Below are 25,364 nucleotides of genomic sequence, written 5' to 3'. Positions count from 1 at the left end.
AGAGAGACTGCCAAACAATAAAAAAATCATATGGCAGCAGTTGAATGTCTGAGGAAAAGCAATAAGATTCACATTGTCATTTTTCACAGGTGACTTGTGTATATTTTTCAGAGAGCTATTAGACTCTCTGAATGGTTAATGGGGAACTGTGTATTCATAATCTATTCTCAAGGGGTACTTCTAAACTACCAAATATCCTAGTCCCCCAGTTGTCTTCTGGGTCTTGGCTCCCTGATCATCAATACTGTATACATCATTTCAGCGGTAAGCACTCTGTTAGACTGAAACATTTACTTCCCCACAAAACACAACCTAGGTGCAGTTCTGGGGATAATTCAGTCCAAAAACCATTCTCCAAAGATGTATATACAAGCCTGCATGAACTCTAACTCCCGCATTACATTCCAACCCACTCTCAGTAGGCTTTGCAGCCTCAAGCAACCTCACGTCTCCCCCAGACAGGTAATACATGCCTTCTGTTTCCTGCTATAAAAAGATTGATAGGCTGAAAGAAGATCTTCACATTTTCTCAAACAATTTCAACTAGAAAATACAAGATATTAAAAAGAAATTGTATCTCTAAGCAACCGAGACACCAGGTAGGTCCTTGAGGAGGAAGCCCAGGGCTAATGTGGATGTATCCAGCTTGTTTGAGAGGGGGAACCCTCAGTGTGGACACGAGCCATTCTGCACCACGTAGTGTGGGGCCAGCGATCTCCCTGCAGGGAGTTGCAGTTAGCAATGTAGGTACAGCCACAGAAACTAAGCTTTACTCAGGCAGCTGATGGCAAACTCACAATTGTGTTAGTGGCAACAAGCTACGAACAGAAGAACTTCCCCCCTACTCCACCCTCCTGCACAAAATATGCATGCTTTGGTCCCATCCATATTTTGTGTAAGTTTTTTGTACCTTGCTGAGGTATCCAAACACCTGAATGGGTATCATTCCACAAAAACATGTTTAGACAAGTCTAAATACCTGACTTTGGCATACACTTCTGCATATACATTACCTTACTAATGCAAATAATTAGCTTCATTGCATCTCAGTGATTAAACATGTACTTAGGTGTTTTTTTGCACTGGGTCCCAAACCTTGTTCAGAGTTTAAGTGAGCAAGACAACTTTGTATAGGCCTGCTTTACCATGGCCTCTCAATAAAACTATCTGCAGTCCAGTGACTTCAAAGTCATGGTTCAAGACCATTGACCATGGTTTGAGACCATTTGGATAACAGGTCAATTCATGACCATTAGTCAGCCCTTTGAGTACCTTATACTTACCTATAATAAAATAGATGCCTTTTTGATTTGGGGAAACAGTTTCCAGTCATAAACTCCATTTTGTTACATCCATCCTCAGCTTTCATTCATAAGGTCTTCTGCTCCTGCAGCCCTTGAAATGAAAATGATTAAGAATTTTGCTACTGTTAGCAACGCACTAAATCAGGGTGAGATTTTCTTTAATACAAATGTCTAAAGCTAAGATGAACAGCTAAACACAGCTTTTCAGCTCTGCAAACTTGGCTATGCTTTAGTGAAGCTGAGTTCATTCACGAGAGCTGTTCTCATGGTTTTGCGCAGCACATGTAATCTTCCCTTATGTAATTACACTTTTTTTCTTTGTTCCCTAGCACTTCCTTAAAACTACTGGGCATGCACAGTATTCTCTGTTATTTCTAAACAGAGTAAAATTCCATGATTCTTACAGTTTAATTAAAGGAAGAGATTTAATTGAGTAGTTAAGTTTATTGATTACTAGGGGGCTTAAGTAGACAATTCAATTAGCATACAGGTAAATACGCTGCTAAATCATCATCTTGGTTTATTTGATAAGAATTGCATTATCTTTCCTGTATTGGTCAGTCTAGGTCACCCACACTCAGCTCTCATTTTGGATGTCTTCTTCATCTCACCCCTGTAATATTTGTTCTCTATTTGACTTTTAGTAATTTAGAAAGCTGCTGCTTTGTTTACTTTTAGAAAAGAAACCTTTTCGTGATACAGATTCCCCACCTAAGCACCTAAGATGAAGCTTTATGACTAAGATTAAAACTGAGTAGGTGCCGTCCATTGTTACTTGAGACAGACCTGGTATCGTGATTCTGTATTGAGTCCTTCAGTTCAGAACTGCGTCACCAGAAGGGTAAAGGGTTTGCCTTCCGTTGGTCATGGCAAGATACACCTATGTTCCCTCTGCTAAAGCCTGGGCATTTTGTCTTCATGGGGTTGCCCAACCTCTTACTAGGGAGAGGCAGAAACATACCCCTTTTGCCCGTTATCGTAAACTACGAATTTCCACTGGCTACTGGTCCGATTAACAACTAATGCCAGTTTCCAACTGTTAGTATAGTTCAACGGATAATTTTGTAAATGCCTGAATACTCTACAAATTACCAAATAATTGCAAGATTAAGAACTCCCTGATTACAATCTAAACTGGGACTAAGAAAAAAAGGGATATTTTATTGGCCCGTTACATTCCCCCTCAGCTTTTAAGGATTATCTATATGCCATTTGTGTTACAGTCACGTGTAAAGGGCCACCACGGTACCTTCTCTCCACTGCACTACATACAATAAATGGCAGTCTTTCCTTTAACAACAGTGAGACAGGAAGCATATGCTTGCAAGTATTGCACAATCACACCGTGGCAAACATTTTCAAATGAAAGCCTGAGAAACCAAAAGGCTGTACCTCTCAAAGAGCAGATATGTTATATACGTTATCGGTTTAACCCTGGCTCTGCAAGAAGTAGATTTATGATAGCTTGGGGTAGTCTAAATTCCCTTTAAGGATGTTGACAGATATTTATAATTTTTTAAAAACAAGGCAATTTGATTTCCTATAGGTTAGTTCATCCTTGTATCCAAGAAGAAAAAAAGATAATATTCTTAAGAAAAAGAGGATGGAGGATCTGTATGAACGCTAAACAATTAACTCCCGTGTCTTATTTTGCAGTGTGTCTGATGTGTGTACATGGGTGTATATGGGTGTATGTATATATCCTTTTCTTTTCCTGTTTGTCTTTCATTATCACTGATTCTCCCCAAAGTATGTCTTCTTATATCTGGCTTGTAGGCAGTACCTTGTCTTTCATCTTTATATAACCATTCTCCCCCTCAGTTTTCAACACAGCAGCATGTTTCTTCCTCTCAGCTCCCACATGGCATTCTCTGCTCCTCCCCCCACCCCGACACACACACACACACACACTTTGCTGTGTAGATATGCAGTCCCTCAATTCTCAGCACATACACTTATCTAACTTTTCTTAAACTCAGGAATATGCCTGTTCTGATGGGTTCTACTTGTAAGAAAATGTGCTGGGACTCCTTATGTACTTAAGGGAAAATAGCAAGTAATTTAAGCTATATTGTCTTATAAAAAAAAAAAAAAATCAGGTAGTTTATTTGTTTAGGGTATCATCACATAAACTTGCTCTACTTAGAGTTTGGACGACATGTTGCACCTTATTGTTTTAAACTGGCACACTGTGAAATGTAAGTAGGGCTGCCCAAACATAGGCAGTAATTAGTGCTCTTTAAAACCTATAATCACAATTTTCATTTTATCTTGCACATAGCTGTGAGAGCATACGATAGCAGATATATATAAGAGCACACATTCCCATGGATAAGACCAGTGACTTTTTACACGCATATTATCATTAGACACAGCCATAATACTATAACATGCAGCATACATTTTAAAGGTCTATCTTGTTTCCCTTTTTTCTTCACCTAGCTTTGTGCTTGTTTTATCCTTTCTCACCAGAAGCTTTGTGTCTCTTCTCTAGTTTGAGAATGAAAAAGTATGAACACCACAAACTCTGCAGGGAGTTCAGGAAAATCACTATTACAAGGTAGTTTCCTGCAGTTTTCATGGCTTCTTACACAGAGAGAACCACAGAAAAGATGCTGAATCTAGGGCAACCCTTCCAGCTTTGCACTATGCAGTATGTGGCAGTGGGGACGCTGAAGGACTCACTATGTATGTCCAGCAATGGTGAAGAAATCCCTGTTTAATGAGAAAGGAGTAAAAAGCATTTTTTATCCCAGTATTCATCTAACTATGGAGTTCAGTCTTAGTTTGTTTAGGGACATTTCAGCTCCCTTGCAAAATAGAGCTATCAACTTCTAATAATATTGTTTTGTCTCATAAGCCTGCCAAAAGCACATATTTTGCTAAAGTTACGTTTTTCAAATCTATTCACAAAACTGAAAAGTAATTATTATTCTGATTTTTCTGATTTTTTTCTTTCTTTCTAATCCACCTTTGCCCTTTGCTTTCATTTCCCTCTTGCTCCCTATTTCCTTTTGCCAATGGAAAGGGGAGAAAACATAAAACCACAAAACTTGTGGGTATCTCCTGGGTTGAGATGCCCACTGTTTGCTGGATTATTTCTGTATCCAGCATCACCAGGGAACACATAAAATACGGGATCCCTGGAAACCACAGGGCGGGAATTACATCTTGGAGTAACTATGCTCCTGCATGCTGTCTGCCTGTAAATGTAACATAACTTCAGCAAGTCAGAGGAGTGTTGCTTATTCTGTAGTTCTGATTTCATTCTGGAATATGTAGTAGCATAAGAAGACAATTTTCCTGCTAAGATTACGGATGTTTGGGGAATATGCTGAGCTGCCCAAGGAACATGCAGGCATTGCATAAATGGATGTGCCTGGCAGACATTTGCCAAGACAGAGGTTTTCTGCACTGGTTTAGCTTTGTTTTCTGAGGATATGAAACTCAGAAAATTCAGTGAGGCTCAATTCAAAATTAGCTCCTCTAAAGTATGGAGCAAGTACTGGCAATCTGAGCACCTACGTTTCTTTGTCTGAACTTTCAACATGTTTTTGGCAGAGAGATAAGGTGGGGACTGTCCATCCTCCCCCAGAGGCTCTTCAGACTCTCTGGAGGATCACTGCCAGCCTTGGTGAGCAAGCCGTATCCATCAGCTGCCTCCTGAACATTTGCAGCCACTGGAAACTGTAATCAAATTGGACAAGAGGAGAGAGCTCAAGTACGCTGAATTCCTTAAAATGTTATGAAATTAGACAGCTGGGTACAGTGAAAGGGTAGTTGTGCCCATGCTGAGGAAAAGGTTAAGAAGCTCATTCACCATTGGACATCAAACAATCAATACAGGCAAGATGTGTTACTGGCTGAACTCCATTCGTTCTGCTGCTCTGGGAACAATTTTTTCCACATCTGTCTTAAGTGTGAGGGAACCTTCTGCATCTGATGATAAATTGTGTTCAATCACTTTCACATTATCAGTGACTTTCACCTAGCTAAGTGATTATCATGGTATTATGTAATGGATTTATCAATTTTTATAGATTTATTCCCTTTTGCAGGTTTGATACAGTGTTTTAATTAAAAAAAAAACAATCTAGGTTCTTTACTAAGAATGTGAATTTAAATAATTCCTGGCTGACACTTTTATTTTGCTTTTGAGGCATATTTTTTTCTGCAACTGTTGCTCCCCAAAGCATATTTAAATAGCTAAATTCCTAACGTGGGAAACAGGTAAAAATATTGTAATTCCTCAACAGCTGCTATCTACCAACTCCTGTTGCGTACCAGCTTATATAACCCTCAAATCTAAGATGCTGAAACTGGAACTAATACTCCTCATAACATACGTAAGATATTTTAAACAACAAACTAATACTGCTAAAGGCCATTATATATATTTAAGTACTTCAGAATAAAGAAAATTGTGTTTTCTGAAAGATCAGCTGAAAAATTTTACATTGCTTTGGTTTTCAATACAAGGCTTTAGACTGTTGCCAGACAGCAGTGGAAAGCTATGCTGACTTTAAGAAGGAAGCTAGAACAGAGGCAATATTCACATACTAATTTAAAAGAATCATAGTTAAACCATCTGAAACTAATACATACACAGGATACTTAGGTTGCATGTGTTTCTCCGCTATGTGCAAGAAGTGATAATTTATATTAAGTTACTTGCCATCTTAAAATGATTGAGCCTCATGTTTTCTGCATGGTTTAGTACTTTCAAAGTGGGACAAGTAATTATCTCTTACATAATAAACCATCTGCATAGATATAATTAAACATTTGCTCAGTTGTATTTGGTATTAAACCAAAAAAAGAATGTGGTTAAGTGGCATTTATCATGCAAAAGATGCCAAAATCAGCTGAAAAATCCATCTATAACATCCTGGTTAGTTGCTAAGCTTTTGAAGGGGTCTTGAATAGATCTCAAATGTGATGCTGCATAACTCAGGTTGACATGGTAACATGCATAGTAAGGAAAATCTCAGCTTTATTAGCAACTTCATTTTAATTCCCTCCCCTTTTCATATCTCCCCTCAGTTTCTGGAGTAAATGTATCTTAAGAGTCTCTGATTGTAAGTCGTAATTATTTGGCATAATTAAGATGGTGTGCTAGTCTTTTATTTTGTAGGCAGCGGAATAGTAACAGGTCTATGAGATGAATCCCTAGCAGCATTTTTTAATGACCGTGTTAAATTTAGTGCTGTTCTGAGAGACATTATGTGTATTGCTTGGTTAATGGGATGCTTCCTATATTAGGACTGATCTGGCAGAACTCTGCCAGAGGAAACAGGCAGAAAAGAAGAAATTTTCTCAATATAGCTACTCTAACAAACATATAAGCTGTTAAGGGTCAATGACCAGAGCCATAGGCCCTGAAGACTCTTGCTGAGCAGACAAGGCCAGAAGGACAAAAGCTTGAGAACACAGGCTGAAGGAACGATAGCAGGGTAAAAAAGGACCCTGTAAAACAGAGGCAAGAGCGAGTTTGCAGGAACAAAACTGCGACATAGTCAACACTTTCGGGACATACGGATAAAACTGAGACTTCATAGATGACCATCACAAAATCGTAGGTCTTAAAGTAATATAAGCACATATTTAGATTGTTTCAAAGTAATTATCTCTAAAAGCTTTATTTCTTCTGCACAGTAAACCATCCTTTGTTTTTAGCAAGGATTCATATCTTTATACATTCCTTAATTATCTTCTTCTGTGCATGAGAGAGCACTACAGATTGGTGTATGGTGTGGGATGTGTCTGGCACCTTATAGCATGTGATTGGGGGGGGAGGGGAAGGAGGGAAGGATCTGCAGAGTTAGGATATCGTCTGAGGAACAGGATAGTTGGAGCAGGAAAGCAAATTGCTATGCTGCATGAATGCATGAGTTATAGACAGAGCTGAAAAGGAGGAGCACTATCTGTTTCACCGTGTGACACTTGACAGGTCTACTGGATACAGAGTCCCAAAGATACCCAAAATCGTACAATCTTTTGGGTAAGTCATGGATGATAAATGGAGTACTTCAGCTCCGAGGCTGATTGAGGGCTAGGAGAACTGCAAGAGTACACAGAGGATAAATAAAGACAGACTCGGAGTGACCAAAAAAAAAGGCATAGCTTAAGCTTTCTCTGCAACCATGACCTTGGTCACTCTTCAACCCCCAAAATAACTTACCACTTAGAAAAGTGAGATGTTATCATCACACGAGACAGCAGTGTTATGGAGTGAGAAATGAGTGTTTAAGTTTGACACCTAGCTTTACAGGGGAACCTTGCTTTACTGCCGAAATACTGACATCACTGTGAGAGATCTCTGACAAAGGAAATCTAATAAATGAATTAGAAATACTTGAAAATAAACCTGACATATGAAATAACAGAAAAGATCTTCGTCTTCTCTGATAACTGTGTAATTAACAAGATTGAAAAATGGTTGAAACTAGCCACCAGGAGAGCTTCTGGGTCCATGATAACTCCACATGTTCATTTAATGTCCGATTCCTTCCACAATGGCATTCCAGAGCATCAAAAAACCTAGCCATTTTTTAAACTGACAAGCGAGTTTTCTGTTGTTCAGATAATTCTAAATGTCATAACCCTGTTAAAATTAAAATGAGGAGACAAAACAAGAATAATAATTTGGAGGCCGTTTCCTCTAGGCCTACACCATGCAAAAGGGAAGACAGGAAAGAGAAATTTTAATGTTACTATCTATCTACTGCAATATCATAAATTAATTGTTAAGCTTTAAAAATGCTGTTTTTCCACATGGACTTGCTTTACTGAAGCTTCACAAACTTAAACCATGCATGATTTAAGGCCCTTTATTTTAAAGTTCTAAAGATGTGGTATTCTGTTTATGTAAAACAGCCCTTCATAAATTTTCAAGGGATTTGTTACACTAAACTTTCCTATACTAAAGCAAAATTAATTAGTTCTTCAAAACAGGAGACTCTGAATTACACTTTCATGGCAAATTAGGTTTTGCTTTGTTACCATCTAAGAGCATGTGGATTAACTTGCTTAATACTACTTTCCTTCCTATAAACAATGGTTTGAATGTAATCGTAAGATTTGTGTTTGAGTTCTTTCTGGTTATTAATGGTAACAGCCTCTTTTTATCAAAATTCATGTTTAAGACTATATGTGAATATATTTCACATTGACTGCACCTAAACTTTCAAAATGTAACCACATGGACAAGCAGAAAAAGAGTTATCTGGTGATGAAAAACTGCCAGCTACCCTATTCTCTTCTAGGTCTCATTAGTTTCCCTACAAAAACGTAGTTACTGCAGAGATAACAATGGCCCTTTTTCTTATCCAAGGACTGAGCTGACAATCCACAGAGTTTAAAATTACAGAAAACATCTATCTACCCCAGCCCAGAGCTTTTGCCTTACCTTTTCTAATGAGTAATGCTAAATAGCAGCTCTTAAAGATATTTAATTTTGAATCATTCTAAATCATTGTCATTTAGACTGGCTGAGGAGTTTCCAAGGTCAAGTTTTCAATGAATTTTGGGGTAATTTTAGTTTAGCAGATTTAGCAGGTCCCTGGAACTGTCCAGAAGGGCAGTGTGTTGGGCAGATTTCAGTTTTGTATTTAGGCTTCGACAGTCTGAGTCCAGTTTTAAGCATTTCAATTCTTTCTTTGGGGGAAGGGGAGAAGACTGGCAGTTATGTTTACTTGCCTTCTCCATTTACTAGCTGTTTAGTTTATCTCAAAGAGTCTCTAATTTTCATTCTTTTTCCTCTATGTCCCTCACACAATCTGTGATGACTGTGGGAATATCATACTTTGATCTGATTTTACCTTAAGCCATATTATCACAAGAGCCACAACTACTCTTACAGTATCAATGCTAATTAAAACAGTCTGCTTGATCAGAGATAAAACTATTACTGCCCGTATATTTAACTTCATTTTTCTTTAGCAATAAGATATTTAGGATTTATATCTATGATCATTTTGTCTTTTGCCTGATGAACCTTACAGCAGTGCACAACCTTATGGTGGCTAAGCATACCTGAATTAGTATTTAAAGTGCACTTCTCTAGACCTTGTATTTTCAATAATTTGCAGATAAAATTATTTGCTGCTCAGGACCTTAAAACAATACTTACTATTTATTTACGCACTAATGGTATTAGATAGTCAGGCTGAAATCTTTAAGATTACCATGATAATTTGGAGGTTGAATCACGTCTAAAATAATAACAATTGGACTTTCAGACATAGTGTGGATGAATCTTTAATTGAATATCATGGAATCGATTCTACCTGCTGGTGTGCTTAGCCATATGGTGGTCGAGTGGAAGGACCATCGGTAAAGGAGCCTTTTCAGACCGCATAAGCAGTAGATCGGGATCCCTCTATAGTACATGACCTGCATGAGGAAAGAAGTGATAGTCTAGTTAAAGCAACGGCCAGTGCCTTACACCCCTAAACTGCGAATGAACTGTATGAGAGGATGGCATCCAAATCCTCACTCAGAAAATACATATGCTGCCCAAAGGTTCTGATTCTGGTTCTAACAGGAGATGTGGAACCCAGCAGACACTGCTTGACAACCTCATATGGCCAGTGCATCACAAAAAGCAGCATCTAGGTGAAAAAACTACTATACAGTAAAAATCTGAGACACCTCCCAGGTCACTAATGTCTTCCCACTTCATTCTCCTCTTTGAATGACCTGAGATTTATGCTGCTGTTTCCCATTTACTGCCCTCACATATCCTTCAGTGATTTGGGACACACTGGCTGATTTTTTTCCTGAGAATGAGCAAAGGTCTGTCCCTACCTCTCCTCACAAAATCCTGCCTCAGCTACTGTGAGGTTCCAACCCTCTTCTGCCTGACAAGACACACATGGCAGAAAAATTATTTGGAGATCTACTTCAAAAGTGGCACTAGTTGGTGCAGAATTTTACCCTCTACATTCCTTTGGGAAGCAGGGCCTGTTGAAAAATAATGTTTATAAAAATTGTGTCCCAACTCTAGCCCCTCTAAGTTATTTTTAAAACACTGGTAAATGAAACTACCACATGTGCTGTTCTTAGGTCGTTCAAAAATCTGTGTACAATTTGTGCATTTATATTCATAAAACATTCCAGCTTTCTCTCAAAATGAAAAAGATGGTCACCAAATCCTCAGCTTACAGCATGTGAATACTACTGAGACTGGGCTGAGGTTATTGTGAACATACACATTCTAAATTATTTAAAATGATTCTGCCAGAGGTTCGCAGTCAGCAAAGAATATAAATTTATTTTAATTAGTTTGAACCAAGGACCAGCAAAAATTCAGATCCTGCACTTCAGAATTATTCTAATTTAGCTTCTTGGCAACCTGGAAAGGAGAAAGATTATAATAACAGTTTAACTCAGATATATATCTTGCTATACTACATGATGCTGGAGAATATTTTGGAGATGGATGGAGTTGCTTCACAAGGTAGGATTTGGCCTGCCCCCCCGACAGTGCATTTCTAATTGATAATCCCAAATGACAGGGTTTTAGGTTTAATTTGCTAACCCATACAGGCAAGCAAATCAAATCAGACAAACAGGTCTTTAAACATGCCCTTAATAATATCTGAAATAATAGTACCTGAAACATCTCAACAATATCCGAAAGAAAAAAAATGAAGAGGCATAATTCCGACAAACCATGCTGGAGGTCTTTTGATAACATCATTAAAATATCCACAAAGTATCAAAAAGTGAAATACCATAATTTTCCAACAGAAAACATGCTCACTTTGCAATGGGCATGAAGAAACTCACTCTTTCCAGTGGACAAGCATGTAGAAATAAGTTTGAGAATGCTTTATCCAATGACTAAGATGTAATTTTATCTGCTGTATGCAAAGAGAGTTAAGTCCTGGTCCATAATATGTTTTTAAAAGGATTCATTTCTTGAAACAGTCAGTTATAAGCAAATAAACAAGATATAAAAAAGTGCCTTTACCTGTGAATGATTTTACCACATTCAAAAACCCAGTTGTGCATTTAGAGAGGACACTTTCTTTTGTTAAAAATATCCTTACTGAAGGAAAATATAGAAGGACAGGTAATATAGCAAAAACTTTTTATTTACTCATTATTGTAAGTCCAGACAGGTGAAATATCAACAACAGACATATGAGAAATTATTAGTGAAAAATTTTACAGCCAGAAATACTAAGGACATAGAGGAATTCAAAAAAATATATATTGTGAACAAAATTAATCCTCTCAAAATCATAGGTCTGCTATTAGAAGCAAACAGTTGAAATTGTCAATAACAATGCAGAACAGACAGAAGTATTCAACGAATATTTCTGCATAATGCAGTCCCATCCCAGTCATGAATGCCATATGGTTTTGCTTAAAATAATATGCAAATAATTTTTAAGACATGGGTAGATTAACTCTAAAAAGAATTTATTATTGGTCTGCCTGAGCAATTAATGTTGTTATTCGAGAAATTAAGGAATATTAAGGAAGTATTAAAACCTGGATAAAGCCACTGTTACTTTTGGACAACATGAAATATATGACCTTGATTATATAATTCTGGCGATGCTGGAATCAGTAGCAGGTAAAATAACTGAAAGCCTGACATGTGATGTAATCAATACAGAAAATGATTGCATAATTACTGCCAATGAGCATGTCAAATTGGGTAGCTTTCTGGGTGAGATTGCCGAATATGATTGATAAAGGTGACTGCATTGACATATGCTTCTGTAAAGCAACAGACATACAGCAGTACATCAATCTAATTAAGTGATTAGCGTTATTCAAAAATCAGTGTAACACATAATAATTAATTAGAAGCTGTCTAAATGACAGATCTCCAAAAGTAACTATAAACAGATAATCGTTATCCCTTGGGTACGTCTTGAGGAATTCATAGAGTTCCGTTCTCTTTCAGAAGCGAGTTTTGTCCCCCTCTCCGTGTTTCTAGTGCCCGGTGCCAGGCCTCTGCCGCCCCAGCCCATGCCTCTGCAGTGCCCAGCTGGCTGGTGCGGCTCCAGTTGCTCAGATCCCTGCTGGGAGCTGGCACAGGCTGTTTGCTGAAACGGGCATATGCGATGGCGCTAACACCAGTTCCCTTGGCCCGGTTTGGCATCCTGAGAGCCGAGTGCCTCTCTGACATGAAGTGGAATGAGCTCTAAACACACCCTTGACATCACTGCCTTGGGGGATTGAGCCCCACGTTTTAGAAAATGCTGTTCTCTGCTACTACATAAATTTATGAGTGATCTGAAGGAATATTTAACAGCATTAATGGTAAAATTTGCAGATGACATAAAATGCATAAAGCACTAAATAATGCAAAGGAAAACCAGTTTTTCTGTAGGGAAATTGACATCCTTTAGTAAGCCAGGATCATTTGAACGTGTTTTTTGAGACAGCTGAATGCAAGGTCATTCAGCAGGAACAAAGAATGTAGGTCACGTTTAGAAGACTGGAGACTGTGTCCTGGAAAGCAGTGACTCTGAAAAGGATTTAGGGGTCACAGCGGTTAGCCAACTAAAGAGAAGCTCCCAGAACAATGTTCCAAGGCATTGGTACAGCCTTCCGATATAGGAGTGTTGGGTGGTGACATAACTGTATCCAACTCTTCTGTACACTTTCAACAAAGGTGCTTAAAAATTAGAAGTGTTGAGAAAAGCACTGTTGAAATACTGTTAGATCTGAAAAACTGATTAACAATAATGGTGTCCAAGTTACTTTATGCAAAGTGTGATTAAGAAGTGACTGTATTGTGGTATATAAAGATGTGTTACAGAGAGGGCTCAGGAAACACGTAATATTCCAAAGTCTGTCCAACAAGGAAAAACAATTTTGTGTTAGCAAAACAGTGCTCTCTTTTAACAGGGTGACTACATAACTGTTAAAACAACGTACACAAACTTTGTTTCCATTTAGAATTGCATTGTTTTCATTTAAGTTATGGACAAACACATGAAAAAAAGAAAGGAAAAGCATCTTTTAAAGTGCTTTAAAAAGAAAAGCACAGCAAGCGTACATGACAGGCGAACAGACTGTACGGTATTGTGTTGTGTCTTGATGTTAAACACAGAACTGTAAATGAACAAAATAACACATTTTAAAATATAGTTTTCTATTGAGTTTATACTCTAGTATTGATTTATATTGTATTCTTTTGACCTTTTATTTTAAACATATTCAGAGTGAAGGTCTTTCTTGAACATCTGTGAAATATTTTGCACACTTAGGCTAGATGTAAATAATACATGTCAGAGAGATGTAAACACCAATGGGAGAAATAAATTATGTACGTGAACACAGGGCACTATAGCTGAAATAATGAGTTGAAACATAAGAAAGTTCCATTAACCTGATCATCAGAAAAAAATTCCTTATAATTGGAGGAATTCAACTTTGAAGAGATGTCTCCTTTGGGAAGCAGAAGCCCCATTACCTGAGACATTTAAAATAAAATGGACAAAACAGCACTGAAGAATGCTGAAGAACAATCCTTTGTCAGGACCATGATAGTCTTTTCCATATCTAATCTTTGTGATCTCCTGGTTTTTCTTATAATTTTGATTGTCATAAATATTTTATTTGATTGTTGACCTACAAAAGAAGTGATTTAAAGAATAGAACTTTAATGCAAGATTACCAGAATTCTTTTAGTTTCCATTCTCCTGTCAAGTATACCAACATTGCCAATATTACCATTACCTGTTATGCCTAACACAGAACAAGAGATTTTAAAAAAAATAAAAATAGAAAGCATTATAGCTGGTGAAATACGCAATGTGGAGGTGCTCAGTTTTTAGGAACTTGCATCTGAAAAAGAACAATCTTTATTAAAGCACTTCAGCACCCCGTTGACCATAGGGGAAGAATCAAATGCCTTAGAACAAGGCACAAAACTAAGCTTACAAAAACTAAGCTAAGTGGTAAGAGTGGGCTAAGGGTAGAGCTGTACATCGAATTCTGAATGTCTTTGAAGTTCAGGTATCTTAATGCTATTACTCCTTTGAGTAGAGGTTTTCCTGAAGGTTTTAGGTGCTCGTTTGTTTTTCAAAAACTAAGGAAACAAGCGTAGCCAGAAGACTTCTGTCTCTGCTCTATGCAATACTTTAGTGATTAAAGAACTCCTCCAAGATGATGAAGACACAGCATCAATTAAGTTTTCTCCTTGAGGGAATCTCCTGTCTCCTAAGAGCCTGTCTGTGGAATATTCTAGGGGAATACAAAAGACGGGGAGTGCTCCGTCCGCTTCTTCTTTTGAGCCTCTTACAGTTTTTGTAGACTGAAGGCTTCGTTTGCCTTCAGACAGATTAAGCAGGGGCCTCTCTTCTGATTAGAGGTCTATCACTGGGAACAGGGCACCCTGGGCTTAAGTCCCTGCTCCACTGACTGTTTCTGGTTTTATGGATATAAAACACATAAATGGTCCATAATACAGACACACAAAGACATCTTTTGTCCTTCCCAACTGGCCATAACCACGAGGTTACAGATTAATTCACTCTCTCTGATCTAATGCATTTTTAATTCTTTCAGAGTACAAAGTGGAGCAGCTTCAACAGAAGGGATAGACTGTTTTCTTCCCTTCCATGTCCCCCTGGACTGTGAGCTGTTTACCTGACAAGTAGAAGAGGGTGGAAATCCTTGTTGCACAGAGGGCAGCAAACCAGGTCCTCCACCTCAAGAATGTTTTAACCGCGGAGATTTTTACATTAAAATGAAAAATAACCAAACCTTTGAGGAGAAAGCATAAGATGTAACTGAATTTTTGTGTGGAGGTTGACTTAGCAAACGTGCTCCAAGACCTGAGGGGCTCAGGCATAAGAGAAGCAAGTCCGTCAGATGAACCCTGAGATGCCTTTGGGCAACTACATCTTCTGGGAAATTTAAGCATAAAAACTGTAGCATCTATGGCGGTTAGCCACCTCCAAGGTCAGCTGTAACAAAGTGAGCAGTGTGAGGAAGCCTGGCTCCAATTTTAGTACCTACATTCCACATCGATCCCACCTTCAGCACTCAATCCCTGTCACACGAGGCTTCAGCGACTGGGTGGGCTCTCAGTACTGCGGGACCGGCTGAATGAACCTCATGGAAATGCCAAGTGACACATTTGGTAAAAGTACTTCTAAGGGCGTTTTTTTTGGACGCCGGGCCAGGGCCTTGCAGGGGCGGAAGGAGGCGGCGGGGTGACCCGCAGTTCGGCCAGAAATTACCTCAGGGGGAGGGAGCCCAGTGGGGGCCCAACCGAGCGTCCCAGCGTGGCCTCCCCTCCGCGCCCCCCGGCCCGGGGCTGACAGGGGGGCGCAGGCGGGCAGCGGGCTCCCCTCACACCCCTCGCCCCGCGGGCAGGGCCCGCTGCCGGGGGCGGCTCCGGCGATCGCCCCGCAGCGCCGAGGGCCCGCAAAGGGAGAAAGAGAGGGGGGAGACGGCGGCGGCGGCGCCGCCCTCTGGAGAGAGCGCCAGGGAGAGGCTGGTGTGAAGAGCCGCATTTCAATGAGGGCCGGGCTAATGCAAATCAGTGCCATCGGCGGCAGCAGCAGAAGAAAGGCGAAGCAGCTGCAGCCCGGGCTTCCCGACAGCGCACTCCAGCCAGGGGAGGCGTAACAAAGGCAGCGGAGCCGCTTTCTGCGGCAACTTATCTGCGATTATAAACCGGGTGGTTGCCGGGGGGGAGGGGGGGGAAGCTGCCGCTCTTTGGCAGCTTTCCCGTTCTGAGCTGTCTCCGCCTTCCCTCCGCGCCCCGCCGGCAGGTCTGAGGGAGAAGGTGCCGCTCGCCAGGCTGCGGAGAACAGGTAAGCGGCGGTGTGTGTGTGGGGCGCTGAGGCGCGGCCGTTGGGGCGCGGCCGTTGAGCGCTGCGCTCGCCGCGGCGCGGTGCACCTGTGCCCATTGTGTGGGGCGGCGGCCTGCGCCGCAGCGCCGGCCCCGCCGGCCACGGGCGACGCGGGCACCCGCCGCTGGCCCCCGCAGCGGGCTACCGGCGTGAGGCGGCTGGCTGGCTGGCCCCCGGGGCAACCCGCCGGGTGTCATCCCCGGCCCGGCGTGAGGCGAACGTACCTCGGTTTTGTCACCGCTGCGGGGCTGAGGCGGTTGATGCCGCCTGCCGCGGGCTGGTTGTATTTCAGACACGTTTCCCCAACCCCAGCAGAATAAACCCTCTTCCCCCCCCCGCCCCTTGGAGCTGCTGCCGCATGTATCCGCGTCCCACCCCCCCCGCCCCGCAGTGACCGAGTAGTCATTCTGCTGCTCGGTCTCCGAATGGTGTTAGCTGGTTCCCGGTCACACTGCTGTATGATGTGTTTATTTTATTTTTTATCAGCATGTCTGATTGTTTTATGTAATTGCGCACCCACACCTGCATCACAAATAATTCTTTAACAGAGGTACAGGGTGTGAAGTGTTGGGCATGGTGGTTTTCCAGGGGTGTGTCCTTTTCTTTTTCTATAGCTATCTATCTCTCTATCTATCTTGATACACACGGAGGCATCTGGTCAGATCAAATTGTTTAGGATTTCTTTGTCTGCTCTGACCTTGTGGTTTGAACACGCTTTTCTCCAAATAGCAGGACTGGTGTTCAAGGGGAGCTCTATTTCGGTTTTAAAGGGCGTAATTGGGAATTACAGCCATTATTGATTAAAGCATAAGTGTGCGGAAGAAAGGGCAGTGACTCGCGTTTCTTCCTCCCCCCATCCAAAATTGCTAAAGCTGAAAGACTCTAAAAAAAAGTATATCTTCATGTAAACTTGCTTTTCCTTTTTTGTGTGTGTGTTTTTGAGATGGTTTGCGCAAATGAAACAGCAGACCTAAGAAAAATCCATTTTTCTTGGCACAGGCATTGCTTCTGAGATACAGTTTCTGAATTGTGAGTTCTGGGGTTGTTTAAATCTGAATAACAGGTTCTCATTGGAATTAAAAGTAAATGTGAAGTAAAATAACTTATGAATAATTTTTAACGTGGAAATGGTGGTGGTATAGTCTTGATCCTAAGCTGTGGCCACTGAGTGATATTTTGTATTTAACCCATAGAGAAGTGTCAGTGAAATGCCACAGCAAATGTTCTAGTTATTTTCACTGAAGTGGGGTGTATGTGCGTATTGAGGAGGAAAACGTAGATTAGTCTTTTTATTTTATGTATATATATATACACACACATATATACTGCAGTGTATGTATATGTTAGGTACCTTAAACTATTTACAAATATAAATGTTGCATATATACATTAGCACAGGATCGTGTGCCAGTGTAACAAAATAAGGTGTGAGCTGTAACCAAAGCAGGGTAAATAATTTCTGCTGAGGCCCCGCACTTGCAGTGGTTGGCCTTAGGTGCTTCTTCTAGTCAAGCACGTGAACAGCTCTCAGAAGTTGCTGAGCACATCCCCTACAGCTTTGCGGCATCAGGGTCCAGCTGTATAATCATAGGTTTAGTACAAACTTCTGTAAGCTAAAGAGCATCCTTAAGTCTTTCTCTATTTACCCCTTCTGGTTTACAACTGGTCTGAATATATATTTTTTTTTCCTAGTGGTCACACAGTTTATGAGTGGTCGAAACAAAGCTGGTGCTTGCTATTTTTTTTCTTTTTATTGGAAATCAATGAGAGAGACCACTTCTAAATTAGGTCTGTGTATCTGTGCTATGAATAAACTTACCGTGCTTTGCTGTTCTGCAGACAACTGCAAATCTAGGTGGCTCTTAAATTAAAAGAAATGTGTTTTGAACCTAATATTCTTTTTAGTCATTCATTTTTTTTTTGTATTTTTGTTTCTCTTATTTGTGAAGATTAATGTGCAATTTGTAGTATTTAGTCTTGTGCTGGTTGTAAAAAGGAATGGAAGTACCTACCTCCTTGATTTCATTTCAGAACATATTGAAGTTCCATTTATGTGAACTATATTGAACAACTGGGATCATTTTAGTCAGAGCTGCTGGGTTTTTGTCATTGTCAAACATGGGAGGCGCCAATCGGTAATTTGCCCATTGACACTGAATTTATCACTTCAGTGATAGTTTTGTAGGCAAAAGAAGCTGTCAGCCTTAATAAATTTGAATATTAGGCCTAGGATATTAATAAAACTTCATGCAGATTTTGTAAAGAACTACAGTAGCTTGCTCACTGAAAAAAATACTACTTTCCTGTCTCCCTCTAATACTGGCTTTTATTTCAAGACATTTTGTTCAGAGTATGCACAAGGGCAGCAGAAGTAATTTATTACAAAGCTTAGGCTGTAGGGAAAGCAGTGGTTGGAACATGCAAAGACTTTTGAACAGTGGGCGTGACCCACTAAGTCCACACACTGGCAGTGGTAGTCCCGATTCTCATCACCAACCTGCACCATCTGTTCGTCTGAGAAATTCTTAGTTGCTTACTCGTTGGTGACTGGTTGCCCTTCTGAAATGGCACCTCTTGAGATCACAGTTGCAAGAAACAGTTTAGTGGGGGCGAACGGTCTAGAGGGTGGACTGGACTCAAATAGCACCTGAATATAACATGAGAAAAAGTAGAAGGTTGATGCGTTTGTTCTTTTTTTCCAGTAGCTCAACTTTGTCACCTCATTTTCAGAGTTCTTACTGAATTTGAATGAACGCATTTTAATGTTTGCGCATTGCTAGCAGTTGGTTTCATGAGTGGCTTTTCTATGGTGTATAAAGCCTAACTTATAAACTCGGTTTTATGGCATGTCAAGAGAGTTAGCTTTAGAATTAACATGTCAACATAGCATGGTTTCATTCAAACATTTTTCTCAACCTGGACAGTGGTCCTCTGTAAGTACCGTGTATAGAACGTGAAGACTGAAAATGATCTCCCTTAAAATGCATAAGTTTTTTCAAGTTTTTCTCTTCTCTTGTGCATCCCTTAGGTTGAACTTCAAGATGTCCTTTGGGAGAGATATGGAGCTGGAGCATTTTGATGAGCGTGATAAAGCGCAGCGATATGGCAGAGGGTCCCGGGTAAATGGCTTACCCAGCCCTACTCACAGTGCCCACTGCAGCTTTTACCGAACCCGTACTCTACAGACCCTGAGTTCTGAGAAAAAAGCCAAGAAAGTTCGTTTCTATCGTAATGGAGACCGGTATTTCAAAGGGATTGTATATGCCATCTCCCCCGACCGGTTTAGATCATTTGAAGCTCTCCTGGCTGATCTGACCCGAACTCTGTCTGACAATGTGAATCTGCCCCAGGGAGTGAGAACAATCTACACGATTGATGGCTCCAAGAAGATTTCCTCCTTGGACCAGCTAGTGGAAGGTCAGCAGTAAGATTTGGAGGTGTAAAGTTATGTTTGAGTCAGTGTTTATTTGTCTAATCTATTAAGTCTTCTGCAAACAGGTAATGGTATTGTTGTTCTTATTGATGAAGAAAGGATCTTTGATGGTATAACTGGAATTGTGAATATCTTAAATTGTGTCATGAAATATTGTAGCCTTGCTACTTATTTCCCTCTTGTTGAAAGTGTCTGACTTTTCCTTTTCTGTTAACCTAGTGTTGATAGTACTAGATCTTGGAGATCGCATCTGCTCCTTCTTTTGAACTTGCATATTTAAAAATGGCGATGAGAGTTTAGTCACTTAAACTTGACAAGGTCCATGGTGCCGATGAAACCTACATGAAATTCAGTTCTGATGGGTTTTATTATTATTTTTTTTAAGTCTGTCTGTACCTAGTGAAGAGCTTCCCTACAAGTAAATATACCTTCAGTAAAATACTCTCCTGCCATGGAGTGGCACAGATGTAGGCAACATGTTAAAAGAGTAACGTTGTAGCCATGGTTTAGCTGGGGTGGAGTATAAACTTTTCTCCCCTGTAGCATTTCCCATTTCCTCTTCTCTAGTCCATTGGCATCCTTATGTTGTTTTTAAATAAGGCTCAGTATAAAGCATTACCAGTGATTTGGTCAGAACTGACAGGTCTTGGTCACTGTCAAACATTGGAGATGCCAGTTGCTAATTTGCTCATTGACACTGAATTTTTCACTCCTTCAGTTGGCAAAAGAAGCTGTCAGCATTAATCAATTTGAATATTAGACTTAGGATATTAATAATACCTTTTGCAAGTTTTACAAATAGACAAAGTGGCTGTTCCAACATAAAGTACTTCTGGCTTGCAGTGGATTTCTTTTTGGGTGTGGAGGCAATAGCTCCTAGTATAAAACATCAGAATGTATAAGGTCTCAAAGCATAAACAAGCACATGGACATAACTGAGGTTCTTTTTTATCTGTAAAGTTTAAATGCAGGTGCTTGACAGTGCTCAAAGGAAATAAAGGTGCAACAATTGTTTCATTGTTGCTTCCATCCTGCCCCTGTCCCCCATGTGCCATGGGTGAACCTGCAAAGCATGGATCTAAGCCACTGGACAGCCAATTTAGAGTTGTAACAGAGACTGGAGTTTCTTTATGATTTTCATTTTTAGTGTCAGGTGAGAGAACATGCAGTATCAGGATGTAATAAGAGGATCAGAAGAAAGCAAATGTGGGAAGAGAAGAAGAAAAGGGTAATGTCAGATAAGGTTCCTGAAAGAAGAGCACATCTTTGTGTAGCAGGTGTTCAGTCACCATTGAGTGGTCTCCTTTAGGTGTTGTAGCAGAGGAAAGCTTTTTAAGGAGAAGTCTTGAGAAGAGGATAGTCTTGATCATGCTGTCTCTTACTCTCCTTTTTAATGCAAGGAGGATTAAGATGCTCAAAAAGAAAATTGAAGTGGTGGGATTGTTCATGTAAGTAAGAGAGTTTGGGGTTAGGACCATAGGTTTAGTGAAATGGAAAGAAAACTAGTCTTAGATCAATGTTATGAATTCCAGGCCAGAATTAGAACTGTATTTGTGAGGACAGTATTTAATTGGTGGAGAAAATCAATTTCTGGGAGGAAAGACCAATATTAATCAACATCTATTTAAAAGCAGTGTTTGTGCATTTCCTACTCAGTAGTGGTATAAATAATTGTGCTTATTTGATTGGTATGCTCATCAAGAAGCAAGTATCATTGGTGTTAATGTTGATTTGCATAGTCTTTTGCTGCCAGTCAGAACCAGCTTTTGGAAGGAAGGAGCTGAATGCAGAAATAAATTCAGCAGCCTATAAGATTGGTTTATTTTGGCATCCTAGAGAAGAATAATACCAGTTATAAATCAGTCAGTCAAAATGAATGACAGTGCAAGAGCATAAGTTTATTTTAAAGAAGGTCTTTGGGATTTCTTTTAGATCTGTGGAACTTTATTCCTTTCCTCTTCAGTGAATACATCCTCCCTTCCTATGTATAGTTCAAGTTGGACAGTCTTATTTTCTTGTGCTATTAACACTGTAGGTTTTACAGAAGTCAGTCTTTGTGTGCCAATAGAGAGCTACATCCTTGTTCCACCTGAAAGCGGGCTTCTGTCTATTTGTATAAAACTGCAAAGTGGGTTATTTTGTTCTGTTTCCCTCGTAGAGCTTCACTGTAGAGTAAAGGTTCATATATTATTAGCTCAGTGATGGTTTTTACATAAGCACTGTCCACTCTTTACTGCACAAATTTATTAGAGTTTGGCTAGTCTGCTACAGCATTAATTAGCTTGAAGCTGTGCTTTGTGTTTAAATAGCTGGAAAATCACTTGATTTTTTGCCCCTTGCCAAATGACATTTATGCTCAAACTATTGAAATTCGAAGCATTGCTTTCTTCATGGTGAGACTATTCCCTTAGTGTATGAATTCATTTAATGAGACAGTGTTGAATTGAGATGATTTTTTTTTCTGTGTTTTTTTTTTTTGTATTGTTTTTTGGTGATTGTTTTATAAGGTAAATGTGTAAAGCCTTGATTTGGTGTTGGTTTTTTGCCTTTATGCCTGTGAGGAAGTTACAGTACTCTTACCTTCCCATATGATACATGAAGACAGAAGCAAGTAGCTCCTGGGGGAAACAAGACAGCAGCCACTGTCTTTCATCCCAGAGCTAAATACATAAAACTGCATGAAAGATAGTCCCAAAGGAGAAAGATTGTAAAGGAGCTGTTTTGCTTCAGTAATATTTATTTCTGTCTTGCATACAATTCAGAGCTGGCATGGCTGTATGCTGGTGCTGTAGGTTATTTTGAGGTGCACGGACACATTTTCCCTTTGTTTGAAACTAATGACTTCCCTAGGGTTGTTGGGTTTTGTTGTTTGGTCTTTTTTTTAAGACTTGGGGCATGTGAGATTTGTTGGAATTTGATAGCAAGGGGTATGTACTTCTGTAAGAAGTTTTGCATGCTCTGTAACTTCTCCTGTCACCTTAGATGAAGGCAAGAATGCAGTGGATTCAGGTTACCTTCTTTTTGTCAGACCTGATGTTCAGGACCCTTTTGCCTTTAAAGAATTATTTCCAAATGTGACATGACTTTATTCCCTAGGTACGGCATGTAATCAAAGCATGTAGAAACAATAAAGATGAAGTTGCTCTTAAGGCTAAATTGTCTCGCTGTAAACAAAGTCTCAGGAAAGGACTAAATGCCTTTTGCTTTTCCAAAAGTGTACTATCTTTAAAGCTGAGGCAGAGGTGGACTGGTGGGTCTTACCCCCAAAGTGACCATTGAACAGTGTAACAAGAACAGTAATAGATTGGAATGAGCACGATAACTCTGAAACAAAGAGTATTATTTACAGTTTTTACTCCTGGGGTCCTGCTATGTGGAACAAAGACCACAGAATCAATCCACAGCCAGAACTGCATCCCTTTCTCATTAATTTCTATTATAATATTACCTCAGAGTCTTGGGTATGTACCAGAATCAATTGTTTTAGGTTTCCACAATACCTACCACAAAAGATGAACCCTGCAGCAGAGAGCTGGCAGTCAAAGACAAACCAAAAACCCCAAACCACAAGGCTGAGAGAGTACTGGGAAACAGCATCATCACATGTCGATACTGGGTGCACTGCCAAACTATTGTAAAGACTTGTATGCGTGCGTGCACATTTTATGTAGGCATAATGGCAAAAACAGTTTTAAGGAATAATCTGGAAAAGAAAAATGAATGTCTGTCGGGAGTTATTGCAGAGCTGCAGTCCTCATTGAAGGAGCAGTTTGAAAGACCACAGATATGCCACGTTTAAAATCTGGTAATGGCTGTAACTGGCTACTAACTCCTGGGAGATGTGAACCTCCCTGCAGTGGCAGAGGAGATGATGGCCCACGTGAGGGCTGTGGGAAGGCTTGTGCAAGTGGAGGCAGGTGGTTTGCGTTTGATGTAGCAGAGAAGCTGCCTGCCACTGGAGGGTTCAAAAGGCCAGAGCAGTGGGCTGTGACAGTCCCTGACTGTTTTTGTATGTGGGTCTCGGTAATCCCACTGTCACCTCATCCCTCTTACCTCAGCTTTTCCCTCTTCTACCTTGCTTCTTCCTTGACTCTGCGACCCGCTCCAGCGATGCTGGTGGGAAGCCCAGCCAGGCCAGAATGTAAGTCGTGGCCAGGTTGATGTGGTCTCTGATGCGCTCTGGAGGTAATGCTCTTTCTTCTAAGCCATGCCTACCTCAGCAGCTGGGAACTGATGGGCTGGGAGGATTCATATGCATATGTAATATGCTATCAAAATAATAATAGTAAAGTATCTGTTTAAATGTTTGTAGAGCTGAATCTATGTGGACATTTGTTTATGGGATTGAATTTACACTGGATATTTACCATGGACTTGATCCAGAGCTATCCAAGTTAGTGAAACTTGGACTGGATCCTGTGGCAGAAATGCCTGCAATCCTTATATTGTTTAATAAACAAACAGCTGAATAATCCTCTTGCATAAAATGGTAGAGGGTTGTTCTGGCAGTGTTTCTTTGATTATTTTATTTCATGAATTTGAGAAGATCCATCCATTAGCCAGTTGATTCACATTGTGTCTTCCTTAACTTCTTGGAACGTCCTGTGGTTTATTATTCTAGGTTCTTTCTAGTTATTTTTTTTTATGCATGTATAACGCCTATCTTGCTTGTAGTGAGACACTGGAAATTTGGGAGGGCAGAGACAGACAAGTATGTCTTTATCTTGATAGTCACTGACTTTTGATGAGGGAAAAGAAAGAATTTTTAGTCTGAGCTGAACAGAAAGAATCATGTGCAAAAGAAGTCCTTTAAAAGGTCTGAGGAGATCTGATTTAAAGTTCCTTGTGCATCGGATTGCTCAGTGAACATGGGTAGGTCAGATTTATTTCCCGTAGATGTTCCATTTCTTTTGCAGTGTTGCATTTTTTTCAGACACTGCAGAAACACAAGGCAGCAGTAATGTAGTTTAAGTAGGTTATTGCTCTATTAACTAACGCGTTTGGGAACTATCAGGTAGTAACTTATTTGATTCAGGTCATCTTCCTTTTGCAGTCTGCTCTGCGTGCTGAGTGATAGTCAGAAATCTTTGTCCTTTTCCCTGAGAGATTGCTCTTCTGCCTTTTTGCATGTATAAAACCAAGAGGTGGAAGTGAGGAAGGGCAAGTGTGCCTGTTGCATAGGGTGCTGGGGGTGCCAGTCCCTTCCCTGTTCTCTTAATTTTTTTATTGCCCCATATGTAGGGGAAAAGGACTGCAATGACTGACTGCTGCACTGAGCAGCCTCACCATGGTGCCTCACCACCAAAGTGTGCGATTAATACAGTTCCTCTGTCTCTGGTGGGCCCATAAATTAACTTTCCTTTCTTCATACATACTCGCCTATGAGGAATCAACGCTGTTTTTAATAATTTGGCAGTCCTGTTGCCTCACAAAGAAGGGTTGGTTTTTCCTTCTCTGCTTGCATGGTTCAAACAGGTTCTTTATTCCTTCTCCAGGGTTTTCACCTACGGCCAGCTGGCTTCTTTATGAAGCCATTTTAGGCCAAGCTGCCTTTAGCAGAGAAAAGCAATGCAAATGCATTTTTAAGAGATAATGCCTTGATCATTCTTGTAGTGAGAATATCGGCAAGCTGAAGGAAACAAACTAACTGTTAATACCAATATGCCAAAGAGGGAATCAAAACTTGCATCAGGAAAGCTCCATCACTTATGGGCAGTGATTCAATGTCTCCTTAGCAGCCACCTTGTACATAGATATTATTTTTTTAATTATATTTTTAATCCACAATGCATA

The 25,364-nt window shown here is 40.2% G+C and overlaps 1 protein-coding gene across 4 annotated transcripts in view; it reads left to right on the top strand.

Annotated features, from left to right (window-relative positions):
- The first annotated feature begins 15,739 nt into the window (after window positions 1-15,739).
- DCLK1 (doublecortin like kinase 1) overlaps window positions 15,740-25,364 on the top strand; it is a 253,203-nt gene continuing 243,578 nt past the window's right edge. The window contains exons 1-2 of one of the 4 annotated variants that reach the window (XM_063332806.1): window positions 15,740-16,099; window positions 19,167-19,555. In XM_063332806.1, the coding sequence (XP_063188876.1) occupies window positions 19,180-19,555 (376 nt within the window). In that variant the 5' untranslated portion in view covers window positions 15,740-16,099; window positions 19,167-19,179. The remainder of the gene's footprint in view (window positions 16,100-19,166; window positions 19,556-25,364) is intronic. The other 3 variants (XM_063332797.1, XM_063332780.1, XM_063332771.1) reach the window with 3 other exon arrangements.

The sequence above is a fragment of the Chroicocephalus ridibundus genome, chromosome 1, assembly GCF_963924245.1.
Source record: "Chroicocephalus ridibundus chromosome 1, bChrRid1.1, whole genome shotgun sequence".
Classification (NCBI taxonomy): Eukaryota; Metazoa; Chordata; class Aves; order Charadriiformes; family Laridae; genus Chroicocephalus; species Chroicocephalus ridibundus.
The sequence above is the reverse complement of the archived record's forward strand: the minus strand, read 5'-3'. Positions and strand labels throughout refer to the sequence as shown.